Consider the following 25,859-nt stretch of genomic DNA (forward strand, 5'->3'; position numbering starts at 1 on the left):
ACCTGCTTCCCAAATGCCATAGGACTGCAGGATAATTTAAATTGGAAGAGATCTCAGGGAGGCCATCTGGTCCCACTTCTTGCTTGGAGAAGGGTCATCTTTGATACTATATCAGGCTGCACAACGCCTTGTTGCAGTTGAGGTTCTAGCAGCACCAGTGATGGAAATCTCTCTTGGCAGCCTGTTTCAATATTTGATAAACATCCTCATTGTGATTTTTTTTTTCAGTATCTAACTGTAATTATTCTTGATGGAAATTGGCTGTTGCTGCTTGTCCTTTGCTGTGTACCACTGAGAAGAGTCTGGCTCCACATAACCACTTTTTATTTTCAGCTCCCTGAATTACAAAATTGATGTAGGAGAATTCAGAAAGGCAAAATAATGCTCAGATACGTGGAAGAGCTTCTGTAAAATTAGTGAATAAGTAGGTTGGGCTTTTTAGACTTGAAAAAGCAGACTGAGTGGGAATGTGATGAAGATATGTGTAATGCCTTGGATATTGGGTGGTGTGGAGAAAGTAAATAGGAAATAATGGTTGTTCACTGTCTTCAGAAGCAAGAAGTAGGGGCCATAAAATAACCACAACAGACAGATGATTCAAAGCAAGCAGACAAATGTGTTCTTCAAAAACATGTAATTATGTTTTGCAACTGGTTGCTACAGCAATGGATTGTACTAGTTTATATAGATTCAGGAAGCAGCTAAAAAAATATGTGGAAGGAAAATCCTTCCATGACTGCTGCATGTAGAAATATCATATCTTAGACTAAGGCAGGTCTTATACAGCAGATCTTATACACCAGATCTTCAGAGGACAAAGATACTCTCTGAAGAATTATCTTTCTCCCTTTCTTACAGGCCATTAGGCCACTGGCATGGCCTGGGTTATATCTTTGGTCTGAGAAAATATAGCTATTCTTAAATTTCACACCAGTAAGTCTTGTTTTTCAGGCTACCCTCTGCCATTCAGAAGGTGGAACATTAATTTACATCCACTGTAGTGTTTTACCATTTGTGTACGTCAATTATGTATCATTTCTGCTGCTTTGGAAGGTGTTACTTGTGTTTAAAACAGAAAATGTTATCTTACCAAAATGATTTTTAAATGGCTGTTTTGTTCAGTTGGTTTCGCTGTGTACTTAAGATATTTTTATTAACTTTGGCTGTTTTGATTTTAATAACTATGTTACATCTTCATGGCTCTGCACAGTGCTGCTTCCAATTATAGGTAATCTACATAGCAGACTAAGAAAATGCATATTATAATTCGTGAGAATGTCCTCTGAACATAGATGATTTACTGAGCGCAAGTAATCAGCTCATATTCAGCCAGCAACTCATTCTGTGTGTGAGTGCCATGTTAACAGTTTTAAATACCCTCTTTTGTTTGGTAAAAATAGTACATTTATCTTGTTTTCTACGTGTGGTCTTTCTGAAATACCCAGGTCTGTCATGGATCAGGAGGGGAGAAAAAAAAAAAAAAGCCTTTTGAGGTATGTCATTAGTCTTACTTCTGAAATCAAATCATAGACTTCATGGACATCCAGCATGTTCTGCTGTATGTTCAGGTTTTGATATATGTCAGCATTTACATCTCCTTTAATATGTGCTAAAACCTGTAAAACGGACATACAGATGCTTTGTGGTTATTATATCCACTCATCAATAGCCAGGCCAGAGTTACTATGATAGTCATAGTCTTTAAGTTTATTGTGCTTTTTGAGTCCTCTCCTAAACAACTTTTAATCTCCAGTGCTAGAGTGACCAATGCAGAGGATCATTTTCAGAAAATTAATTTTTCTAAAGTGTCTTTGAAGAATTTTTGCTTATAAACTCTGTTCTCATGCCAGACATCTATAGCCTTCTAAAAGCAAAAATTTTCTTTGTTCTCCCCATTATCTAAATTTGAGGCCTTAAGCTGAGTGTTGTTATGGCACCTTTTTCATCAGGGAAATGGTATTTTCAAACTAGAAATGAAGCTAGCATTCACTTGACGAAAAGGAGAGCATCTTAACTACTCTGGCCGATACTGTCTGGTATGTCTTTGTTATCTGTAAGTTCATTGAACATATCATTTGCAGTAACTCGCAGGAATTCCTCCCTTCTGGTTTTATCTTAGAGCTCTTGTACCGTACTGAAGTTGTTTTCATCAAAATCTCTGAGGATTCTCAGAATACTCAGAAACAGTACTATCATGCTTATCTTATAGGTATTACTGTTTATGTTCGTCTAATTAAAATTTCCTTTTATTCTGAAAGTTTTTTCTCTTTCAGTTGAAAAGTCCTCATCTTATTTCCTCTAAATTTCCTGTGAAGGTTCTTTAATTTTATGTGCAAGCCCCAATTCAACTTCTATACCCATGCTTATGGCTTGTATCTGATTCATTAGGTGGTCAAGTATTGGCCTATTTATACCACCTATAGGTACATGTCTGGATAGTGTTTTTAGCAGTATTCAGTATTTGCTGTATTGTCCATTCTCCCTCTTATTGGTAATCTTCCACCTTTTGATCAGTAGAGTTGGTGTTACTATTTGCCTGTTCCTCAGAAGCATTAGTTGTGCTTTATCTGTATCTTGGATCTCTCTTCAGCTTCTTATCTCCTTGCTTTTCTAAAAGGAGTATGTATTATTTTTCTTTTGTAATAACATTTAAGATACATTTTTCTGCATTTATACAGCTAAAATGCTTTTCTGGGCTTTTACATTATGCAGTTCAATTTGAACAAAATATTTTGCCCTGTTGCTTTGTTTTTGCTTACATTCATTCAAAAGACCATTGTGAATATGATTCGTATGGCTTGTCATTTTGATTTTTTCACACTTCTGGGTGTATTGTGTTTTTTCATGCACTCTTAAGATCTGCCGTGATTTTGCCCAGTGATAGAACTCTTATGTATGTCTGGCAAAAGGAGTATTTTTGTCCACTAGACCATAACAGTTGTAGTGCATGACCAAAGAGGATAAATTCTAATGGAAAATCCACTAAAATAGACAGGACCTCATGTTGCACAAGATCCCCCAGTGTGAACACACAAAACCAGAAGCTCGGCTCTCTAGTATATATAAAGACGCACCTGAGGAAATCCTCAAGCAAAATAGGGAGCGCTTCACGTGCATTTTTCAACTGGCCTGAATCATGCGCTGCTTTTTGGCTTCTTATGCTTTAATTTTTTCCCTCTGCATCTTGTCAGAAGAGAAAAATGGAAGAGGGCCAGAGTGGTTGTTTTCTGCTGAGACATTTCTTGAAAAGAGCTGAGGTAATTGTTTTGACTATTAAGAAGGAAAAAGAGAAGTGGAACCAGAGTGGCTGACTGAGGTGTATACAACTGGGAAGAGGGTTTTGGCATTCCTTGTTTTGTAGCAGAAGAATTGTAACACTGCTGTGTCAAAACCCAGTTGCTAGCAGAGTATGACAGAACACTCTTAACCTGATTGTTACAAGCGGTTGCTGTCAATCAGTTTCTCAATAAGAGTTATTTGTCTTAGTAAATCCTTTCTATATTGTTTGGAAATAAAAGCAGTAGTGCTTTGCATGATATGCCAAAGAGGAGGATGATAAAAAAGTCCCACCCATAAAACAGCTGTTTGTGTTCTGTGTAGAAGTTCATCAGTCTTGCACCATTCCAGGATAAGTAGTTTGATTTTCAACAGTTTTTCTAGGGGTACTTGTCCACTGGATAGAAAATTCATGACTTGCCAGTTCCAGGGCTGGTGGAGATTAATTTTAATTTATTCTGGACAGTGATTAGAAATATGACTAGTCCTAAAAGGATAGTATCAGTCAATGCACTTTTAATAATTCCTTTCATGATGTGTTCTCATGCCACAGGTACATTTAAACACAGTCAAAGAAACAGATCAAAATTGTTCTCTAATGACAGTATATATTTTCATACATATCTAGCTTCTTATGGTAAATGGTAATTTCTTCTGCAGTAATTCTGTCATTGCATAAAATACTATGGCACACAGATTAGTTCTCTTTTGAATGCATTCGGTATAGTATAAAATAAAGGAAGTGACAAATTATACTACTATTTTGCTAGTATCTCTGAAAGTAATTCATTTAAACCAAAATGAAACTGAATGAGCCAATACATATTAGTAGCTGCATCGTGTATGCTAGCAGGCATATTACTCCAGAATGCTCTCTACAGCATCCATGATGCAGAACTCCTAATTCTTTTCCAGTGTCCTTCTCAAATGTGTTAGTCAAATAGTAACATGTCTTACAAGTTTTGTCTGAAGCGTATTGTGGTGACTACATAGCCAGCATGGTTGTGCTTGTTGGTCAGAAGTCTGATATTTGTTGGAATGAGTGTGGTGGGGATTTATAATGAACTTTTCTTCCTGAGGACACAGAGTTTCTGCTCTCTGTTAGCCTCCTTCTGAAACTTTAAATAACCTAAATCCTGAGATAATCCTTTCATCTACTGAATCCTTTGCTAAGAGATTCAAAATTTAATGTGGCTAGGGTGGAGATTATTGAAAAATAGCTCTGATGTGTATTTCTTTTTATTTTGGAAAGCAGGCTTCAATTAACACCATGACTTATTAAGTAATAAGACTGTACACAGACACACATATATATGTATAAAAATGTAGATGGGCCAAGCTGGTTTCTATTCTTACACTAGTTTAGGAAAAAAAATAGACCTAATATATAAGAAAAAAGCTCTTCACAGTGGTGAATACATACTCTCAGTGAAAACTGGTTTCCTGCAAGATCTAATGGGTCCTTCTAAGGTGAAACACAGCTGGGCAATGACAAAAAAAACCCCAACAAAACAGTAAAAAACCAACTTCGCTGCTATTCAGTTTTATTCAGGTTGCCCTAAAAATACTTACGAGTAAAACTCGTTACAGGCTACAGTTGTGTTTGTCATGTGGTTGATAATGCCTGTTGTGCAGACAAATTATGAGTCTTCATTGCTGTAAGCTATAGAGTCATTTCAGTATGTCAGGGGGAAGGTGCTGTGAAAATACTGAACAGTGCTTGTAAATGCATTGCAGTTTGAGTAGGGCATGTGCTACGTTTTGAACAAAGCCAAAGTTTATCTGTTACATCTGCATTTTAATGCTTATTCTATATAATGCAGCTATTAACCTTTATATATCATTCAGTGGTGCCTATCAGAGTCCTCTGGTGTCCCCATCCATGAGTCTTCCTGGTATTTTGAGTCAAAAAAAACCCTCTCTTGTTAAAAACGTTTTTTGATAAGGAGCAACTAGTGACTGTAGAACCTTACTTGTAGTTTGATGTTGTCATTAAATAAGTGTGCTAGTAATGTAAACCAGAAAGAAAACTTCTGAATTTGTTTAGAGGAAGTGTAGTGGAATTCATGCGTCTTTTGGTCATTTATTTTTTCCTGTCATAGAAGTATACATTTAGTTGCAGGTAAACCTCATGGATCATTTCTGAAGAGATGTGTGAAATGAGCAGATTATTCCACACCCAGCATGCAAGCAAAATTAGACTCTCTACCCCCCTATTGCTAATGAGATTTTTTTTTGTTGTTTGTTGGTTTGGTTTGGTTTTGTCCCGCCAGTTCAATTCATCAGTATTATAAAAACAAAGATCAGGACTCAGCACAGAGTTTTTTATTACAAGACAATTAGTTGGCATACAATATTACTTGAGTCTGGTAAAAGGAATGAAAATATATTGATGGGTAAGTGGGCACATAGTTAATGAGTATTTCAGTGAGTAATACATTCCTTATTAGTGTTTTGACTGTTTGACTGGTTTTTGCACTTTTTTTTCACAGCATACAAATTATTGCACATCACAGAATTTTGCTACCAAAACAATACATTTATTTTACTACATCCTGTAAACTAAACTATTTTGGAGTATTTTCAAACACTGGTATTATATTCTGTATACAGAATGAATAGATTTTGTTGCTTATTCAAAAGTCCTAGACTAAACGAAGCTGCATTTATTACATTATCAGATATTCAGTTTTTCAGTCAAGGGTGTATTTCCAAAACTTGGAAGTGTTTTTCCTTTGTAACACTAGCAAACAGTTGTAGTCTGTCTCCATTATCATTTTCTTACAGTTTAGGTAACCTATAGCTAGTTAGAATGAGGTTGTTAATATCTGGTCTCTTCTTCAGGTTTAATTACATTGCAAATACTCATTAAAATATATTGGCTGTTTTGGAGGGTGTCTTATGAACAATAACTGTCAGTGTGTAAAATAGATTTTTGTACTTTTCTGAAAGATTCTCTGATACTGATTTGGAGAGCTGATTAAGAAATACACAGTCTTTGGACTAAATCAAGTTATAGGGACTTGGAATTTACAAAGAAATACACAGTCTTTGGACTAAATCACGTTATAGGCACTTGGAATTTACATTGAGTTATGCTGAACAAGAGTCACTTAAAGGCTGTTTCAGTATTCCGATTAGAGCTCTCTTCTTACAGAATCTAAAAACTAGGCAGTGGCTGCGCCTGTGGTTTGCAGTTGTGCCAGAAACCAAATGGTTCCTGTAACTTGCATTGATTGGTACTAATACTTACAAGTAGTGTATCGTTAGAGAAGAACATGTTAATAAAAGGAAAAAACCCACCCCATATATTAAGGATGATGTACATACGTATTTTTGTTTTACTGTGTGGGCTTTTTATCTTTATATGGTTTCAAATCCATGTCCTTTTAAAACAATAGGTATTTCAGGAGAACTGAAAGTTATGTCCTTTGTTTTTAGGGTACAAAAGGGTTTATGTACTATTTATACTTAACAATAGTGATACTTAAAATAATTGCACAAAATATTTAAGGAATTACAGAATTTGTCAGCAGTTTAATTTATGTGACTTAGCTTAATCCCACTGATGTTGACACTTACTAGTATGTATCAGTAGAGGCTCAGTCCTGATCTTTTATTTAAATAAAATCTATGTCTATATTCCACATTCTCTAATAATTCAGTTATCGTACCACTTTGCTTGCTTTCACTGGAGATGCCACTTTTTTCTCCTAGGACAAGAAGGACAAAGTCTCAAGATTTGACACTATACGTCATTCCATAGCTGGAATTATAAGGTCTCCAAAATCCATGTTGGGGTCATCATCGGTAAGTAGTATAAATAACACAGTGTTGTACTACATTTTGTTATTTTTACAGTTTAAGTAGGATCGTTTTTTCGGAAGCATCATGCATTTCCATCTACATAGACAAAAATTACATTAAAATAATGTTACAAAAACACTTTTCTGATTGATCAGCAGACATGATAACATCGTGGCTCATTTTTAATTTTTCATTCCAAACTGTGTTACTATTAGGAAACTTCTGTGGAAATTGATGTAAACCTGGGTGCAGGTACATGCTAAGTAGTATTGCTGAAGCCTTGGAATATGTTTGGGAGAAGTAAGATTGGAATTGGGTCATTTGAGGCAGACGGTAAAAGCTGGGTCACCCATGTACTCTTGATAATGTATCAATTAAATAAGCTTCAAAGTCAAAATTTATAATCCAATAAATTTTTAGTTTTGCTTTGCGTTCTGATTTAGCACTTTATTCTGTGTTAGAAAAACTAACCGTGCATATACATCTTAAACTTGTTTCACAGATTAGTAGTTGGCTGTTAATGTGGTCAGCTGCTCAGCTTTTGCCTGGTGACAATTATATAACCGTGCTTATTACTAAATGTATAAACTGATACTTGTTACCCGTCAACAAAGTATACGAAGTGATTATTGCAGATGTTATATGAAATAATAGCAATAACATACATGCATACATAAATAAAAAAATATATTTTTTTAAGTACACCAATACAAAAAGGGATCTCAGAGCAGAGTAGGAAAATGATCAGTATTGATCCTCTGAAAATGAAATGTTAACTACCTATTTTCATATTATGTATTTTAAGTATATTGAAACTTTGAAAGTTGAGGCTGTCCTGGATTAAATGTGGTGCTATTCTGAAAATACCATTTCGTATTTAATTGGCAAGAAAAGCTGAATTTTGTGTGTAATTACAGAAAACAGATTTTTTTTTTCTATGTCATTTGAAGAAAGTTGTCTAGAAACCATGTACTTCCAAAAGCAACCAGTTTAACTGTTACTTACATGTTGGCACTTAAATGATTCACCTGCTCTCGGAATGGGAAGGCAGAAGCTAATACAGGGAAGAAGTATAGCTGGAAGAGAAAACAGCAAGGCTGGGGATTCAGGTGGCTTCTCTTGGACAAAATGTAAGCCACTTTTCTATAATACCAAGAGACCTGCATTTAATCAAATGAGGAGAGGAAACACAAGGAAAACTTTCTTGTAAGACGGTGCTATGAATGAACCGAATGAGGAGTCTGAATGCATTGCATCATGAATGCCAGCTTCTGCTCTTCTGCCTGGTTTTTTTTGTTTGTTTTGTTTAGTTTTTTTGCCACTGAGGAATTCGAGCTTGGCACAGAAATCTGTTACTGTTTATAGGATAACTTTTTTTATTGTTTATAGGCTAATAGGTGGAATGAATATTGGTTTCACAGGGTATATTAACATGTGGGAATGAGCCAGGTACACTGAGGGTAAAGACAGGTTATTCCATAGGGAATTGTCTCAAATTATCAACCTAAATTTATTGCTTTACTTCCTCTCTCGTGTCTGTGCCCCTCTTTTACACTGAAAGAAAAATACCTTGACAAAATGTTTTGTTTGCTTAAAGTGGAAATAAGGAAGTACACAAAGTAAAATATCATTTCCATTACAATTTTCTTTTCATTGACCACCTAAGTACAGGAAAAGTATTTCATTTTTTGAAGTTAGAAATAATACACTGCTCTTTGCTCCATTTTTCTCTTGAATAAGGCCGGCAGCTGGGGACTACATTGTTTTACTGTTGAAGAAAAACTGCTGAAGAAAAATAGGGAGAGGGGGGCTCAGAGTAAGTAGAGGACAGTACTAGGTCCATGAGGAGCATGATGAAGTATATGAGGGCATTTCCTTCCTCACAGAAGGAAAAGTGTGATGAAGTATATAAAGTCACACGCCCTGCAACACACAGACACCCCCAATAACCCATGAGCGAAATAAGTCTATAAAGGGAAACTTGAAGGAAGAAAAGGCAAGTGAAAGGAAAGGTTGAGAGGGAGAGTAGAAATCTAGCAATGTGAATTCCTTTCCTTTTGTATGGTTTTGTTAATTATTTATTTTATTCTTGGCTTGCAGTCAAATCAACAACAAAAATCTTAGTATTTATTCATTTAAGCTGTTGAAAGTGCTTCTGTAGTTGTATACATATAAATGAGCAAGAGAACTTATTCCATACATGAAATTGTAAAACGCAGAGGCCTAGAATGCAAGTCTGTGCTTTCAGGTATCCAATTAGTTATGTTAAGTTGCTTGATGATATTTAAACTCAGTAGAGGTTAAGGAAACAAGTTGTGAATTTAATTTTGTGTGGGTGGCTTTTTTCCCTCTATCTTCCTTAAAGACGAACCTTTCTTGTATTCAAACCATTTAATTCTAACTATACAATTCAGTAGAAACGTTAGCACTAAGTGGTGTAAACTGAGTTGAAATCAATATTAAAATGATTACATATCTTGCATTTGTACTGTTTCATTGTGGGCTTTCAGCTATGTTTTCTTTCATAGCCAGTCAGGGTGAATATTGTATCATACAGAAAATATGAGTTAGAAGACTTGTTCATAGAAACAATGCTGTTTTATTTACACTCACAACATGAATAATTACTGTTTGTTTCATCAGAGAAACCACCTTGATTATGATTGCCTCATAGTATATGACAAAAACTAAAGGTAGTGTAAGGTAGGAGACAACCAGCAGAGGATACTTTGTGGAAATTTCATTGTTTTCTTCTAAAGTAATAAATAATAGTTTAATGATATTTAAAAGCAGGGGGAAACTTGATGTTAGTGTCATAAACAACGCCATAGTTAGGCATGTCTAAAATGCTTTGTTCTTGTCTTTCTCTGTCATAAAGGGTTTTAAGATGTTTTAATCTGCGAAGTGATCATGATTGTCTGAACAGTGACTCAAACTTGACCCAGTCTAAACATAGGCAGGTGTTATTATCTGGTGGCTTCCTCTTAAGTGAGCTAAATGAGTTGCCAGTCAGATTTTTAAATTTTTTTAACCTTCCTTTGTGAAAACCATGAACTATTTTATTGACCCTGAACTGGCCTTTTATCCTTAGAAACACTTCCTCTCAAGTAAAAATGTGTTTTTCTGGCAAAGGCTTTGCTACTCTGAACCCCTTAACATTTCTTGATAACATAGTTTTCTGGGTTTTCTGACAAGCCATACTTGGCATCTTTGAACAACGAATGTCCAAATAAGTAACATTATCTAACATTTTGAAAGCTAGTTTTTTCTTTTAGAAATTTCTGAAAGAGAATGACACAGCATCATTTAACAGTGGTAGACAGCTCTGATCTAAGATCTATTTAACTGTTGATAGGATTGAAATAAATGACTGCCTGCCTGGCTAAACAATATCTTGGGCTTTTAGTAGTTCACTATGCTGATAAACACAGTTCCTTGAGGTACATCTTTTGCTCCTAAAAACTCTGACTGTGCACTTTATGTTCAGGCTGTTGTTATTTCTTAAATAGCCCTTCCTGGCTCTGAATCTGTAATAGAGCAAAATCTGTAATAGAGCATACTCACTCTTTCTAGTGATGAGTCTGTTGGTTACAGTGCTGGCCTAAAATCTCATGTCTGAAATTATCCTTCATGCAGGCCCAGGGCTCTAGATCCCAGTGCTGATGTCTGAGAATATGAGCTCTGTCAGGCTCTTAAATAAGTTCTCCAGTTTCCCATCAGGATCCTTGACTAAACTAGACCTTTCGAGGTATAACTTAGAAAGGCAGCCAGGAATCCACAGAGAAAAGCATTTTTTTATACCGGAAATGTTACTATGAAAGTGCTGAAGAATTACAGATATTTGGAAAGAAGAAGTTTGAGTAGATGCCCTTTCTTGGATCTACTCATTCAGACTCTGAGAGTCTGAGATTATTCCTAGTGTTTTTTGGCTAGCTAAGTCATCTTAACCTAAATGTTTCCCCAGGAAGACCATAAATGTGTGGATAGGCTCCACCATGTCCGTAGCTGCACCACATCAAATTTTTCCCTTGCATGCACCAGTGGAGCGTTTCCTGTTCTCTTTCCCCATCTGCCTAGGGGAAATATGGTATCGTCATTGATGATACAAAGAAAAACTTGGTTTTTTATCAGGGCAGAGCAGTAGGAGAGGTTAATTCAGAATCATATGCTATGCTTTGTCTGTATCTGTTTGATCATGCTTAATTGAGGTGTGGGTGTTTGGCTGTTACCTAAATGCAGTTCAGCAGGCTTGCCTGGGACACATCCACATATCTGTTTAACTCATGATTGGGTAAACCCTACGTTGTTTTGTTCAGAGCTTTACCACTCTGGCGGTGAGAATTTCTGTGAGCTGTGGTATTAACATGACACACAGCTTAAGTAAGATCTGTCTAGCTATACAAGTACATCTGAAGAGGTCATTGAACAAAGTATGAAGTTTTCCTTGGTGTTTGCTTAAACAATGTAAGCTTGTTAAATATGTGAGATTATAGCTTAAAACTCATTAGCTTCCAGTTATAGCCAATGAAAAGAATTTCTTAAAATCTTTGTGCCTTCATAAACTCTATGCTAAAGTTCATAAGCACCATACACCCAGGTGTATATTCTGTGCTACAGTGTAAATGCTAGGAAGAATGTCTTATAGAGCTAGTAATTGGTTTGCGATTGGTAATTGGTAGATTGTATAATCGGTAAAATTTGGTAATTGGCAATTCGTAAAACCTGTGAAAAGAATTTATCCATTTGAAATACTTTATATAAATCAATATCTTAAGTTTTTATGTCTGAGAAGTTTCTGTCTGGATAAAGAAATGGTTCATTTTGAATTGCTGTTAATACCACGTTAGAATGCATAAGAAGGAGTTGGTTGGTATGGCTTAGGAGAAGTAGCAGGCTAATTGAAAAATATTACATGGTTTATGGACATTTCCATAAGCTGCTTTTTATATATTAGGTTTTTAGGTAATAGAAAAGGTGATCAGTATGTCTTCTGTGTGAATATAAAAGCTTTGATTTTGTTTGTTAATAGGAATACATAATTTAGCTAGAGAAACAGAAATTATTGTTATCATGCTTTTCATGTAAAAGTGAACTCTAAAAATGTACTGTTATAGTAACATTTTTCTTCAATATTTTTCCCAAGTTCTTTGATGTAATTTCAACCACTGAGAAACCATTGGCTGAGCAAGACTGGTATCATGGTGCAATTCCAAGAATAGAAGCCCAGGAGCTGTTAAAACAGCAAGGAGACTTCTTGGTGCGAGAGAGCCACGGGAAACCTGGTGAATATGTCCTTTCTGTGTTTTCAGATGGACAACGGAGACACTTTATCATACAATATGCTGATGTACGTCTCTGATACAGTACTGAATATTCAAAGTTAGGAAGCTTATAATTCCAGCTAAACAATTTAGGGTCTACATAATTTACTATGGCAAAAGGCTTTTGCCTTTATATGAAAATAGGAAAGCTGTTGGAATTATTTCCATCAGTGTGGAAATCGGGGAAAAGATCATTTTGGGAAACAAAGGAACAGTATGAAGTATGAAGTTATTCAACATATTTTATCTTATATTTAAAAACCAAGATATTTTTGTAAATGCTTTGAAACCCAGAACTTGTTACTACTAATTTATGCATGTAGCTGTATTTATTTTTAAACCCATTTTCATAGTTGGTGCTAAGTAGGCTACTTCTAATTCAAATGTAAAGATTCCTTCTGAAAAATGGAAACATTCACAGAGAAGAAAATAATCTGTGTTGGTCTCTATACAGTTGGGAATTGAAGTCCCTGCTGCCCTAGAGATGCATATGTTCTTTTTAGCCCTATGGATATTGTTTTGTTCAATACAACACAAGTGCTTGTGGATGTTGCACGCATATATGATTCTGAGGACCAGAACTGATCCCCTTGTTCTAACTTAGGAAAAATCGGTCATTTTAAACAGTATGTTAATTTTTATATGCCTTTATCCAATGTATTTCTTTTTATTCTTCTTAATGTATTACTTGGGGTTTCAAATGTATGTATTTTTGGTTTTACCTTTCAGAATTTTAAACTCATTCAAAATATAACAGTTCTCATAACAATACTAGAAATTCTTCTTGAAGTATGACATTAGCAGCAAATCATTCTCAGTTTTGATTGAGTGATGCTGCCAAAATGTATTTCAGTCTCCTATAATAAAATCTCCCACATACAAAAAAAATGCATAAACCTAATCGCCTATGAGTGTTTACACTGACGAAATTCCCTTGTCTAAAACTCCAGCTAATGCAGGATGCCTGCGGGAAGTCAATATTGTGTACGTGGTCTATTTCTTTTTAATTGGAGGCAGTGATATTTTGCAAGCTTCATAGAAGTTGGAAGGCTTCTGTAGGATCGATGACTATGGACACTTGTCCAGCTGGAATTTTCATTGATTTTCACCTAGAGTTTTCCTTGTAGAAGTGAACCTTTACACAAAGTCAGTGTTTATTTTATTTTGATTTTATGACCTTGAACTATTTTGATGTGTCAGAGTGCTGAATGAGAAAATAAGAGCAATAAAATCACCTGTGCCTAGACACAAGATGCTTGGAGTTCTCTGATCCTGATCCAGCAGAAATAAATGCACGTTGTATACTTGGTGTGCCTGAAACAATTTTGTGTATATCATTGTATGTGGCAAGTAGATATAAAAAAAATGTAGATTGGACTTTCAAGTGAGTTAAAATAGAGGGTTGGGGTTTTTTTAAGTATTACTTTGAGGCTTACCTGTAAGCTGAGTCTTTTTTATATTGTTTTTTCCACACGCAAAGAAAAGAAAAAAGAAAAAAAAGAAAAAAGAAAAAAAAAATCTAGCAAGCTATCTTTCTTTCCATATTTTCACTACTATCTCTTAGGAATTACATTTGAAATGTAAGACTGATACTGTTTAATATTGCAGAGCTTGGACAGTCCAAACATCATCAGCTCACTAGATCTGTCTGATTGTAATAGGGCATTATGTTCATCTGCTCTTGGGATTCATTTGTGGCAGATTTTCTTGACAATCATGGAAGTTAAAAATTTTTCTTAAAGAAATGCAGGCTTCCTTATGCACTCGTATAGGGGTGAATTTTCTGCATTTGTTGTGGAAAAAGTGTCAATTGTGAAAAGAAGAAAAGCTTATTAAGCTTTTAGAAGGAATGAGTAGACAGAGGGACCATTTTGGTCATGTAACAAGAGGGATTGTATTCATAAACATTTTGGTAGGGAAGTTTGAGGAGAATTTAGTGCAAGAACTTTGTGTACATTGGTATGAACAATGTGGTATCAGGTCCCTGTGAGTGGCCAAGTCACACTGTTGGATCTCTGACAGGCACCGTATAGAAACCAAACTTCGTCTCTGTATAGAGATTTTCTTCCGAATCAAATACTGAGGGGCAGTGGGGCATGCGTCTGTTTTAACATTGGCCCCTTAATTGCATAAATGTTTCTCTCTGGTTTTACTGTTATTTTAAAGGCTAATCTTAATAAAATATGCATGTGATTAATTCATTGTTCAGCTTTAAGCATCAAAATTCTCTGCTGGTACTCAAGGCTACTGTTTTTCACTGCTGCTTATTTGAGGCTGTGCTATTTTAAAATTGTTTGTTAGTGATTTTAATAATGGTCAGGGTCCTGTGTGAACACACAGTCGAAGAACAGTGTCTGCCCTGGAGGTCATACATAGATGGTAGCAAATGGGCACGTGGCTGGGTCTGGGGTGAGGAAATAATAGGCAGTACTGGTTATTGTGCTAGGGAGATTCTTAGGACATCAGGTTTTTTGGATCATCAGCACAGAAATACGAAGTTTACCTGAAACAAATGGAAACTAGTGCTGTTAGTCAATCACAGCTGAGTCACTATTCAATAAGTGAATGAAGTTAACAAAATAAACAACAGAAAATATACAGACTATAAAAACATTTTTATGATAGAGAACCAGGAATGTTAAAAATAGGTGACACGACCAAGCTGTCTTTACTAACAACAGTAACACCTTTCAGGAAGTTAATGATTTAACCCCAAAGGAAGAGAAACTTACGATGCATCATGCAAGGAAGTTGACCCTGGGGACTAGAGAGAAAGAAGCTTTCATGCCAGGGGCAGAGGTTTTCATTGCCTAGTTGTGTAAATTAACTTGACTTACCTGCTGTGCTTGAGTTTTTTTAATTGTAGTACTTGTTTATGATTGCCATTGTCAGGCTAGCTTATGGCAGTTCCTGTGTTGTGGACTTGAGTTCCCTACCTGTAGATGCAGTCTCCTATAGGCATAAGACTTTACCCTGTTTCCCAGTCAGCTGCAGTGTATAATTTATGACATCCAGGAGGATGAAATAAACACTTTGTTACTGCTTTTTTCCCCTTCAAGTGTATGGGCAAAGATAAGCAATAAAAATACATTTTTCCACTTAACAGCTGAAAGAATGAAATGTCATAGCAGTCTTTATTAAAGAAAATGTTACATACTTCTAAGAAAATATTAAAAGAGTTAATTGTTTCCATTGTGTTCAAAATTCATGCAGCAGAGGGGGGAGGAATTTTGTCTTCCTCAGCTTCTCTATGAATTATATGCATGACCTGCCTTTGTTTTTAGCTGCTGTAGACTCTCCTGGCATATAGTCCTTCTTAAAGACCAATCACACATCTTATACTCTGTGCCAGGGTTTTATTAATTTTAACAAGCATTCTAAATGCAGTAAGATCTGAGTAAGATGGTGTTACTAATCTCCTCTTTATTTTATTGTCAGATGTTTATTTTTAGTTTGTTTTCTGTAATTCTTAGAAATTTAAGTAATTAGGAAGTTAGTGTTCTTTCCTCTGATTTCTAATGTTTTTATTTCATTATGTCAAGAGTTTAAGTTTGTGTCCTATCTCTTTAAATTAAGTTTAAATAGGTAGTTATTTTATCATGTTGCATTTAATGAATGAAGCAGTAATTTTGCATTTATTAATATGTCATCTTCCTATCATTCCATTTAAGTCAATAGAAAACCTATTAAACAGATCAGAAAAGAAATCTAATTCTGTGAAGGTGAACATGTCTTTTGTTAGTAGTGAGGGAGGCTTGGTGATGCTCTTTTGCAGTTTCTTGTTTGTAATATTGCTTGTAGAGAAACAATTATTTCCTTTTACCTCCATACAGAATCAGTATCGTTTTGAAGGAACTGGGTTTCCAACTATTCCTCAGCTCATAGAACATCATTACACAACAAAGCAAGTTATTACAAAGAAATCAGGTGTTGTTCTGCTGAATCCTGTTGTTAAGGTAATGCATACATTCCAAGAACTCTGTTTGAAAAGAAGGGGGGGGTGGGGGGGTGGGGCTTGTGTTTTTATTTCAGATATGTTCCTATATAACTCTTAGAAGGTTTTTCATTCTTGCTCATTTTGTGACTTTGTGAGCTTTTTCAACCTTTTCTGCTCTGTGCAACACATTCCTTTAAAATAATGTTCCATCCTGTTACTATCTTGAAAGAACGGCATTCAGCATCTCACAAAATATCCTACTTATGTTTTTGGTTTTCCATTTGCATTTCACTGCTCAGTAATTGAAAGTAGTAGTTCATCGCCCATAACATTGTGATGAAGAAATTTGGAAGAGTTTTGAGAACATTTTGTCTGTACTTTGTGTCTCGGAAATAAGCTCTACAGACACAGAAAAAGGTACTGTCATTCCAGCGTCATCGCAAATTTGAAATGAAAATTCTCTTTCTAATCAGTAAGCTATTGCAGAAAGTCTTTCAGGAGGGAAACAAAAGGGATCAAAATATTAAACTATATGACTGTTTAGAAAACCTAAGAGTCTCCTTGGCTTTTTCCAGTAGTTTTGCAGTTAGTATCTACTTAGTTGATATTTCGTTTGTGAGCCAACTCTTTTCTACTTAAACCTTTGTGTTTTAACTATGAGTAAGCCATTTGTTTATTTTTTTTTTAAAGACTGGTTTCAAGCATGTGTAAAGCACCTTCTGTGTTCTACAAAATTTTAGGAAGCATAACAATTTGTATTTCAGAGTTAATTTCCTACTCCAAGGTCCTAGTTGTTTTCTGCTAATAATCCTGAGAAATAAAAGCATATACCCTTTCTCAAAATAAATGTGATTTTTTTGCACCTACCTGTGCCGACCTATTCTATCTAATTTTAAAATTTAAAGAAGGAGGCTTTGTAAATTCATATTTTAGGTTAATGTCTTGCTGATTACCAAATCGACACTTTATTAAACATAAAATAATGCTTAAATGCGTTAGAAAATATATGAGAAAGCATAAGATATTATTTTTGATTTGTGATTAATTGTATTTTGATATAAACCTTAAAAATAAAGGGCTGTCAAACTTGACATCTTTTTGTATCTATTTGCAAATTTTTGTCTTTTACAGTACCCTATCTGTTTTAAATGTTTAATGCTTTTTCTGTTTCCTGGGTTTTTTTCTGCCTTTTTATAATGTACACACTGTGAGAGCAGCCCTGATTTAGCAAATGTAAAACTATAGTGCAGTATGGTACTACACACTAAATGATAAGAGAATTTATTCTTAGTTGCTCTCTGCCAAGGTTATACAAGAAAACAGAAGGTGGAAAACATAAATTTTGTTTCATTTTGCTATAATTTTGTAAAATAAAGTGAAGTTTTAATTTATGCGTAGTTTTATGTAATTATCTATAGTCAAAGAATTTTTCTAGTACCAATACTGTGGAAGAAATGTGGTACCAAGTGACTTCCCTGATCATTTCTTCATGGCTGTACTTGATCTCATGGCCTTTGAGGTGTTAAATACACATAGGGAATAGTCTAAATCCATTGATGATAACCGTGTAGACATGTATGACTGTGCGGTGCATCTTTCCAGGACCTGAATCCATCCCCCTACCACTACATTCAGTTGTACCGTAACCTTCTTACAAAGTGATGGAGAACAATTTTTGAAACAGACTTTTTAGCTTTTCTGTTGTCACTGGGTGCAGTCACTTTTGTGTTTTTCTTATTTTTGGAGAAGATGAGGTGGGCCCATTCCCCTCTGGATTTGTTGACTTGAGTTAGTCTTAGTATTAACTAAAATTAGTGGAAATAATTTTTCCTCTAGGATCATGCTATTTTTATAACCAGTGGGCAGGTGATTTGAGCTGCAGTTCAAAAGTACTTTTGACTGCTCAGGTTTCCCAAAGTGCTGCAAGTAACAGGCATCTATCCATAAAATGGAGTCACACAGGCTCCATTTATTTCACTGTATGACTGACTTTGTGCTGGTGTGCATCAGTCTTAATATTGAAGTCTAGTTCGTTCAGGGTTGATGAACTTTGCAACTTCCAGTCTGATACGTTACGTGAAATAATGGAGGGGATGTCCATGGTAATACTGTTAGTGCTAAGAAGAGTATTGGGTGAAAGGAAACTTCATGGTGTAGGAGTTTTTAAATATGCATATTACGTACATTGTATGTAAGCTTTCAAGAATTTGTGAGATAGAGTATGAGTGTCTGATTGCTACTTACACTTGGTTTAAACTGAAACCAATGTACAGTGTACTTAGTGCTTCACAATCAGCAATTTGAACCAAGTAAGAGTATTTAAAAGGGTGCTAGCTAGATGATTTAAATTGCTTTAGAGCAGTTTTTAAAAAAATATTTAAATTGTTTCGTAATACCTTTTGGTCTGAGCTACGATTTTGTGATTTTAGTTCTCCCATCTGATAAAAACTAGTTGTTGGGAAAAAGTATTACAGAACTAACAAAAAAGATTGTTGTGAGCTTTTCTTTTTAATTTGCATGGAGGTCTGGCTTCCATATGGGGAAGTGGAGATATTTTAAGTTATTTTCAGAAATAGCGTATGCACTCTGACACCTAGTGTTGGCGGTACTTTATGCATCATGTGCTATTGTCAGAATATCTTTGATCATTTCCTTAAAATTCATTTGACATCTGCAAAGACTGTTTTTCATGTTCGTATTATAACTGCAAAGCAGCCTTTGACGTTTCATGCAGTCTTTAATCTTTTTGTGCAAATTGCTGTCCCTGTAATAACCTATTTAGAAAGTGAAAGTTAAATATGACAGAGAACTTCACAGGAGAAAAATTACACTACATAGTTTGGTTTTGCTTCCTATCCTTCCCTTAGTCATTTATCCTCCTTTACCATATTAGTAAAATTCGTGCTCACCTTCTGTGACGTTGCCTTTGAAAGGAGCAGTCTTAATTATGTCACAAAAGGCCTGTCCCATACCCCATTTCATGTAGACCAAATCTGCCTGCTTGGAATTTCAATGATACTGTAATAATAGAATTTGAATTAGAAAAAGTGAGGACATTAAAAAGATATCTGCAAGTGATGTCTTTAATGGAAAAGTCTCTCATATTTATTTATAATGTTTTAGAAAAAATGTATGTTACGTTCTTCGGTTTGTTATTGATGGAGTGACTAGTATGTAAAGCCCCCTGAGTAACCTCAGTGCATACCCAAGGACTTTATTAGTAGAAATGCTGTTTTAACCATATTAAATATACTTCAACTTTCTGACATGTTTGACCTTACATTGTGGAGGTTTTTTAATATTCTGAAATACATTTTTTACATTTAAGAAATCTGTATTAAGTTGTGGATATGCTTTCATTTGACTACTAGGAAAAAGAATCATTAAGGAAATAAGGAATGCTATTTTTATTTTGATATATCTGTGCTAATGTTTTTGTTTGGATCAGAAAATCACCTTTGCAGCAAATCTGCCTAGTGTCGCTTAGGATGCTATGCTTCCATCATCGAGCAGTCACCAAGGATTCAAACTTTACTCCTTTCAGCTGAAACAAAATAGGAATAAGCACAATTGCTGATGGGAGGGAGTTCAGTCTTAAGAACCAGGAGAGATCTAGTCTGAAGTAATTCTCTTCCCCCCAGATGTGTGTTTCAGGTGCCCAGCACCAACTGTTTCATTCTGGAGATCTGCCACTATTTCACTAGTGCTAATGTAGTCCTAGTCTTTGGATGCTCTGTAGTAAATTCAAATTCTGAGCTCATGAAAAAAACCGAACCGCTACTTTGTCAGTTGAGTTAGGTATGTATTTGTTGCCAGTAACTTTCATTTAAATCTTGTGGATCTATTTTGATGTGAAAAAGAAGCCTGTGATACAGCTTCAAACATCTTCTGTACATGGGAAAATTATGAACCATAAATAATGTTGAGTGAGATGAATGAAGTGTTAAAAAAGAAAAAGAAGATTGATTTTGTAGGAGGGGTTCTAGTATTGATGAATAAATTTGCAAATTACATGAGAATTCTGTGTGGCTCTGATGCTGTCTTGGAAGATATGAGTATGTTAATAAGTTAGACATGGAGAAATGATGAAGAAATATAAATTTAAGTGAGAATGTAAAGGTAGGTTTTTTTCATGAAAATGCACTCATAAAAGTCTGACATGACCCTAGTTTTTCAGTGTCTGAACCCATTTGAGCTGTAGTTTGTATTTAGAATTCTTTGAGCTCAGTTTTAAAAGATAGAAAGCATGAATGATCTATCGGCTCCCATGTTTCAGCTTCTTAGTAATATCCTAGAACTAACGTTGGCTCCTTTAGAAATTAGTTAACATACACTTACACATGCAAAGCTAAGGAAAAGTTGTTTTCCTGGTTTTTGGCTCCCCTTAGTTTTGGCCTTGCATGTGTTTTGTTTGGTTTTGCTGTATTTTGCAAAAACAAGCTGAAGTTCACTGTTGCAGGTAATATGCATGTTGGTGGTGCAGGTAGTGTGTGTTTCTCAGGCCAGCAAGGCCAACATGGAGGAATTGAAGGAGGTTGCTGAATATCCTCACTTTCACAGGCCTTCCTAGGCCTGCTGAGAGAAGCAAAGAGACGTAGCAAGGAGACTTTCAAGTTTATCACAGTGTAGTACTGTCATTCAATTAAAGATGCTCTTCTGGTGACAGGAAAGAATGAAGATGCTGAAAAGGGAAACAGCTGCACTGCAGTAATGGTGCTACCTTTTGGGAAGATCATCCTGCATTTGTTTGACCGAGGAGAGCTCTTTAGGAGCAGAAATCTCAGCTGAAAGAAAGAAGCAAGCTGTAGCAGTGAGTGATTCAGTTAGTGCAATTTTACCTGGGCTAGCTTTGTAGCTCCAAAGAAGATCCCACTGTGAATTTCCTGTGTGGTACCTGTGCATCTGGCCAGGCTGGTGGGAATGCTGAGAAGCCCCTGGTGGTTATGGTCTCCATGTGTTGTTTTTGGCTCAAAGCTGTAATTCTCATGAGCATGATTCAAGTCTGATATATGCATTTTTAATTGTTAAAATGTATCTGTTCTTTAAGAAACTGGAATCCACAATGAAAAGTAAGGATTTATGGTATGTAAAATATACACTTGTAGAAAATGACTGTGTTTCTTGCGTAAGCATGAAATGAATCTCTTGCCACTTATTTGCCATTCAGTGGTAGTATGGTCATCCAGAAGGCCTGTGATTCATATGTTAGGGAAATTGACAGTATATTTTTAAGAAGAATTTAAGCAGATTTTCAGTAAGTTCTTTAGTTCAATCCTGAAATCTGAAGAAAAGCCTGCAGCTATTGATATTTGGTAACAGTTTCATATCTTAATACTAGAGATGCATTTCGGTTGTGTTCCTATTTCCCCATAATTTAGAGGTAGTAAAGGATTTGCTTTTAAGACTTTTTAGCAGAGAGAGTTGCAGTATTTGTCAGGTAGCAAAAGGAATGCATCTTCCATAATGGTGGCCTGTACTTGTCAAGGCGTTTTATCTGAATGAGAAAATGCAGAAAGAGTAGTTTTATTTTTGTGCTAACAAAGCAGTGAACCAAACTTACATATAATTTCAGGTAGCTTGACTGCTTTTAAAATTTAGAGGATATTTTCTAAAAAAAAAAAAAAAAATCCCTTAAAAAAATGATGTATTAACAGAGGCACATAAGGCTACCTGAAAAAAAGAGTGACAAAGTTTGTTTTATATCCAGTGATTTAAGTTTTCTGTATTTTTTTTCTAAAGGCCATGGCATTAAAAATCCGTTCCCATGAATGTTTCTGGTTCAGTCTTGTCTTCATGGTATTTCTTTCCATGATCATTTTTAGAATAAAATTGGAAGATAACACTCTTAAAGGCTCTAAGCATTAGCTTATGCTCAAACCTAGAAAAAAGTGTACTTTGTGAAGTATATTAATTCCATTTCAGCTAGCAAAGTGTCATTTTTGAGCAATCTCTTCAAGAAGAATCTCTGTCTTACAAATATTAAATGAGCACCTTGGGTGCATGTGAATTCATGGGTTTTGTACATTCGTATAAAAAATTAAAGAATGCCATATTGCTATGTGGAGTACAAATTTAGTGAAAGAAATTGTCTCAAAGACAACTGAATCACTAGGAAGCAGGAAAAAGAACCAAAATTTATGAAGCAGAAGACGGAAGCAAGCCATTTTTACTGAATGGGAAAATGAATAAAAACCAGCTGACTAGAGATGGGCCTGTGGACAGCATGCCAAGGTTGGAGGCAAGATTGAGATCGATGGCACAGCTTAAGTGCCCCTATGCCAGAGCCTGAAGCATGAGCAACAACAAACAGGAGAAGCTGGAAACCACTGTGTAGCAGGGAGACCATGACATAGTCACCATCATGGAAACATGGTGGGATGACCTGCATGACTGGAGTGCTGCAGTGGATGGCTATAAACTTCAGAAGGGATAGGCAAGGAAGGAGAGGTGGTGAGGTAGCTCCACTGCCTTAATGATGTTAACATGATTAATGGTGGTAACAACAAGGTTGAATGTTTACGGGTAAGAATTAGGGGGAGGGCCAAGGCAGATATCCTGGTGGATGTCTGTTGTAGATCACCGAACCAAGATGAAGAGGCAGACAAAACATTCTACAGGTATCTGAGAGAGGTCTCAAGATCGCTAGTCCTTGTTCTCATGGAGGACTTCAACCTACCAGATGTCCACTGGAAATACAACTTCGTGGAGAGAAAACAGTCCTGGAAGTCCATGGAGTGTGTGGGAGACAGCTTCCCAACACAGCTGGTCAGTGCCCAGCCAGGGGAGATGCCCCACTGGGCCTGGTGTTGACAAACAGGGATGGACTGGTGGGTGATGTGGTGGTTGGAGGACATCTTGGGCACATCGATCACGAGGTGATAGAGTTTTTGATTCTCACAGAAGTAAGGAGGGGGGTCAGCAGTACCATTACCTTGAACTTCTGGAGGGCCGACTTTGGCCTGTTTAGGAGCCTGGTTGACAGAGCCCCTTGGCAGACAGCCCTGAAGGGCCAACGGTCCAGGAAGGCTGGACACTGCTCAAGAAGGCAGTCTTAAGGTGCAGGAGCAGGCCGTCCCCATGTGCCAAAAGATGAGCCGGTGGGGCAGAAGACTGGCCTGGCTGAACAGAGAGCTTTGGCTGGAACTCAGGGGGAAAAGGAGAGTTTCCCACCTTTGGAAGAAGGGGCAGGCAGCTCTGGGGGACTATAAGGGTGTCACAGGGTTATGCAGGGTGAAGATCACAGAGGGAAATCAGCCTGGCCACTGCTGTAAAGGGTAACAAAAAATGTTTTTACAAATACATTAGAAACAAAAAGAAGGCCAAGGAGAATCTCCATCCTTTATTGGATGTGGTGGGGAACATTGCCTCAAAGGATGAGGAGAAGGCTGAGATACTTAATGCCTTCTTTGCCTCAGCCTTGAACAGTCAGACCAGTTATCTTCAGGGTACTCAGCCCCCTGATCTGGAAGACAGGGATGAGGAGGAGCAGAATGAAGTCCCCACAGTTCAGGAGGAAAGTTAGTGACCTGCTCCTCCACTTAGATGTACAAAAGTCTATGGTGCTGGATGGGATCCCCCGACGGTCCTGAGGGATCTGGTGGAGGAGCTCGCCAAGCCACCCTCCATCATTTATCAACAGTCCTGGCTAACTGGGGAGGTCCCAGCAGACTGGAGGTTAGCCAGTGTGATGCCCATCTACAAGACGGGTGGGAAGGAGGATCTGGGGAACTACAGGCCTGTCAGCCTGACCTTGGTGCCGGGGAAGGTTGTGGAGCAGATCACTTTGAGTGTCATCACACAGCACCCAGCCAGCATGGGGTTATGAAAGGCAGGTCCTGCCTGACGAACCAGATCTCCTTCTATGAGAAGGTGACCTGCCTATTGGATGAGGGAAAAGCTGTGGGTGTTGTCTACCTGGACCTTAGTAAAGCCTTTGACACCATCTCCCACTGCATTGTGCTGCAGAACCCGGCTGTTCATGGCTTGGACGGGTGTGCTCTATGTGGGTGCAAAGCTGGCTGGATGGCTGAACCCAAAGGGTGGTGGTGAATGGAGTTACGTCCAGCTGGCATCCAGTCACAAGTGGTGTTCCCCAGGGTTCGGTACATGGGCCAGGCCTATTTAGTATCTTTATCAAGGATCTGGATGAGTGGATCAAGTGCATCCTCAGTAAGTTTTCAGGTGACACCAAGGTGGGTGGGAGTGCTGACCTGCCTGAGGGCAGGAGGCTCTGCAGAGGGACCTGGGCAGGCTGGAGCGATGGGCCCAGGCCAGTTGTGTGAGGTTCAGCAGGGCTCAGTGCCGGGTCCTGCCCTTGGGTCACACCAGCCCCACGCAGCGCTACAGGCTGGGGCAGAGCGGCTGGAAAGGGCCTGGTGGGAAAGGGCCTGGGGGTGCTGGGTGACGGCCGGCTGGGCAGGAGCCAGCAGTGTGCCCAGAGGGCCCAGGCGGCCAGCAGCACCCTGGCCTGTGTCCCCAGCAGTGTGGCCAGCAGGACCAGGGCAGTGACCGTCCCCCTGCCCTGGGCACTGCTGAGGCCGCCCCTCGAACCCTGTGTTCAGGTCTGGGCCCCTCTCTGCAAGAGGGACATTGAGGGGCTGGAGCGTGTCCAGAGACGGGCAGCGGGGCTGGGGAAGGGGCTGGGGCACAGGGCTGATGAGGAGTGGCTGAGGGGACTGGGGGTGTTTAGCCTGGAGAAAAGGGGACTCGGGGACCTTACTGCTCTCTACAGCTACCTGAAAGAAGGTTGTAGACAGGTGGGGGTAGGTCACTTCTTCCAGATAACAAGTGATAGGACAAGAGGAAATGGCCTTAAGCTACACCAGGGGAGGTTAGATTGGATATTAGGGAAAAATTTCTTCACTGAGAGGGTGTTCAGGCATTGGAATAGGCTGCCAGGGACATGGTGGTTTGAACACCATCTCTGGAGGTGTTCAGAAAATACGTAGATGTGGTACTTAGGGACATGGTTTAGTGATGGACTTGAAAATTCTGGGTTAACAGTTTGACTTGATGGTCTCAAAGGTCTTTTCCAAGGGAAATGGTTCTATGATTCTGTGATTCTAATAACAAACTATGTTGGTAGAAGGGGAAGAAAAAATATTAAGTGGAAGATTTCAGATGAAGGTGTTGACAAAAAGTTATAACTAGGAAAATAAACTACTTCTATTAAACTATCCTTCAGCAAAGACTCAGATTTACTAGATTTTATTACTAACATTTTGTAGGCACATTTTGAAATCAAAGGATTGACTGTGTTCAGTAGTATTCCAGCTGTAAGTCACACTTTTGTGGAACATTTGTAAACACTGGGACTTTGCAGTGTGGCTTTCCAGTATCATCAGAAGCTTTATAATCAGACATTAATATGGCATAATAATAAAATTTTATTAGAATTGGATAGGTTGCACTAGTAAATTGTTTTTCTGCTGAAGTAATATCTCCAGATTTGTAATTCCAGCATTCTATAATAATTGTTTTTTAGAAGACTGTGTGTTACAGATTTCATGTAGGCTTCT

General features: G+C 37.3%; 1 protein-coding gene across 5 annotated transcripts in view; it reads left to right on the top strand.

Moving 5' to 3' along the window:
• The window catches only part of FER (FER tyrosine kinase), a 192,825-nt gene that overhangs the window by 76,403 nt on the left and 90,563 nt on the right, over positions 1 to 25,859 (top strand). For 4 of the 5 annotated variants that reach the window (XM_055698687.1, XM_055698689.1, XM_055698688.1 and 1 more), the window contains 3 exons: positions 6,994 to 7,086; positions 12,227 to 12,430; positions 16,238 to 16,360. In XM_055698687.1, coding sequence (XP_055554662.1) covers positions 6,994 to 7,086; positions 12,227 to 12,430; positions 16,238 to 16,360 — 420 coding nt within the window. The remainder of the gene's footprint in view (positions 1 to 6,993; positions 7,087 to 12,226; positions 12,431 to 16,237; positions 16,361 to 25,859) is intronic. The other variant, XR_008730193.1, reaches the window with a different exon arrangement.

Source organism: Falco cherrug, chromosome Z (assembly GCF_023634085.1).
Source record: "Falco cherrug isolate bFalChe1 chromosome Z, bFalChe1.pri, whole genome shotgun sequence".
In the NCBI taxonomy this organism is placed as follows: domain Eukaryota; kingdom Metazoa; phylum Chordata; class Aves; order Falconiformes; family Falconidae; genus Falco; species Falco cherrug.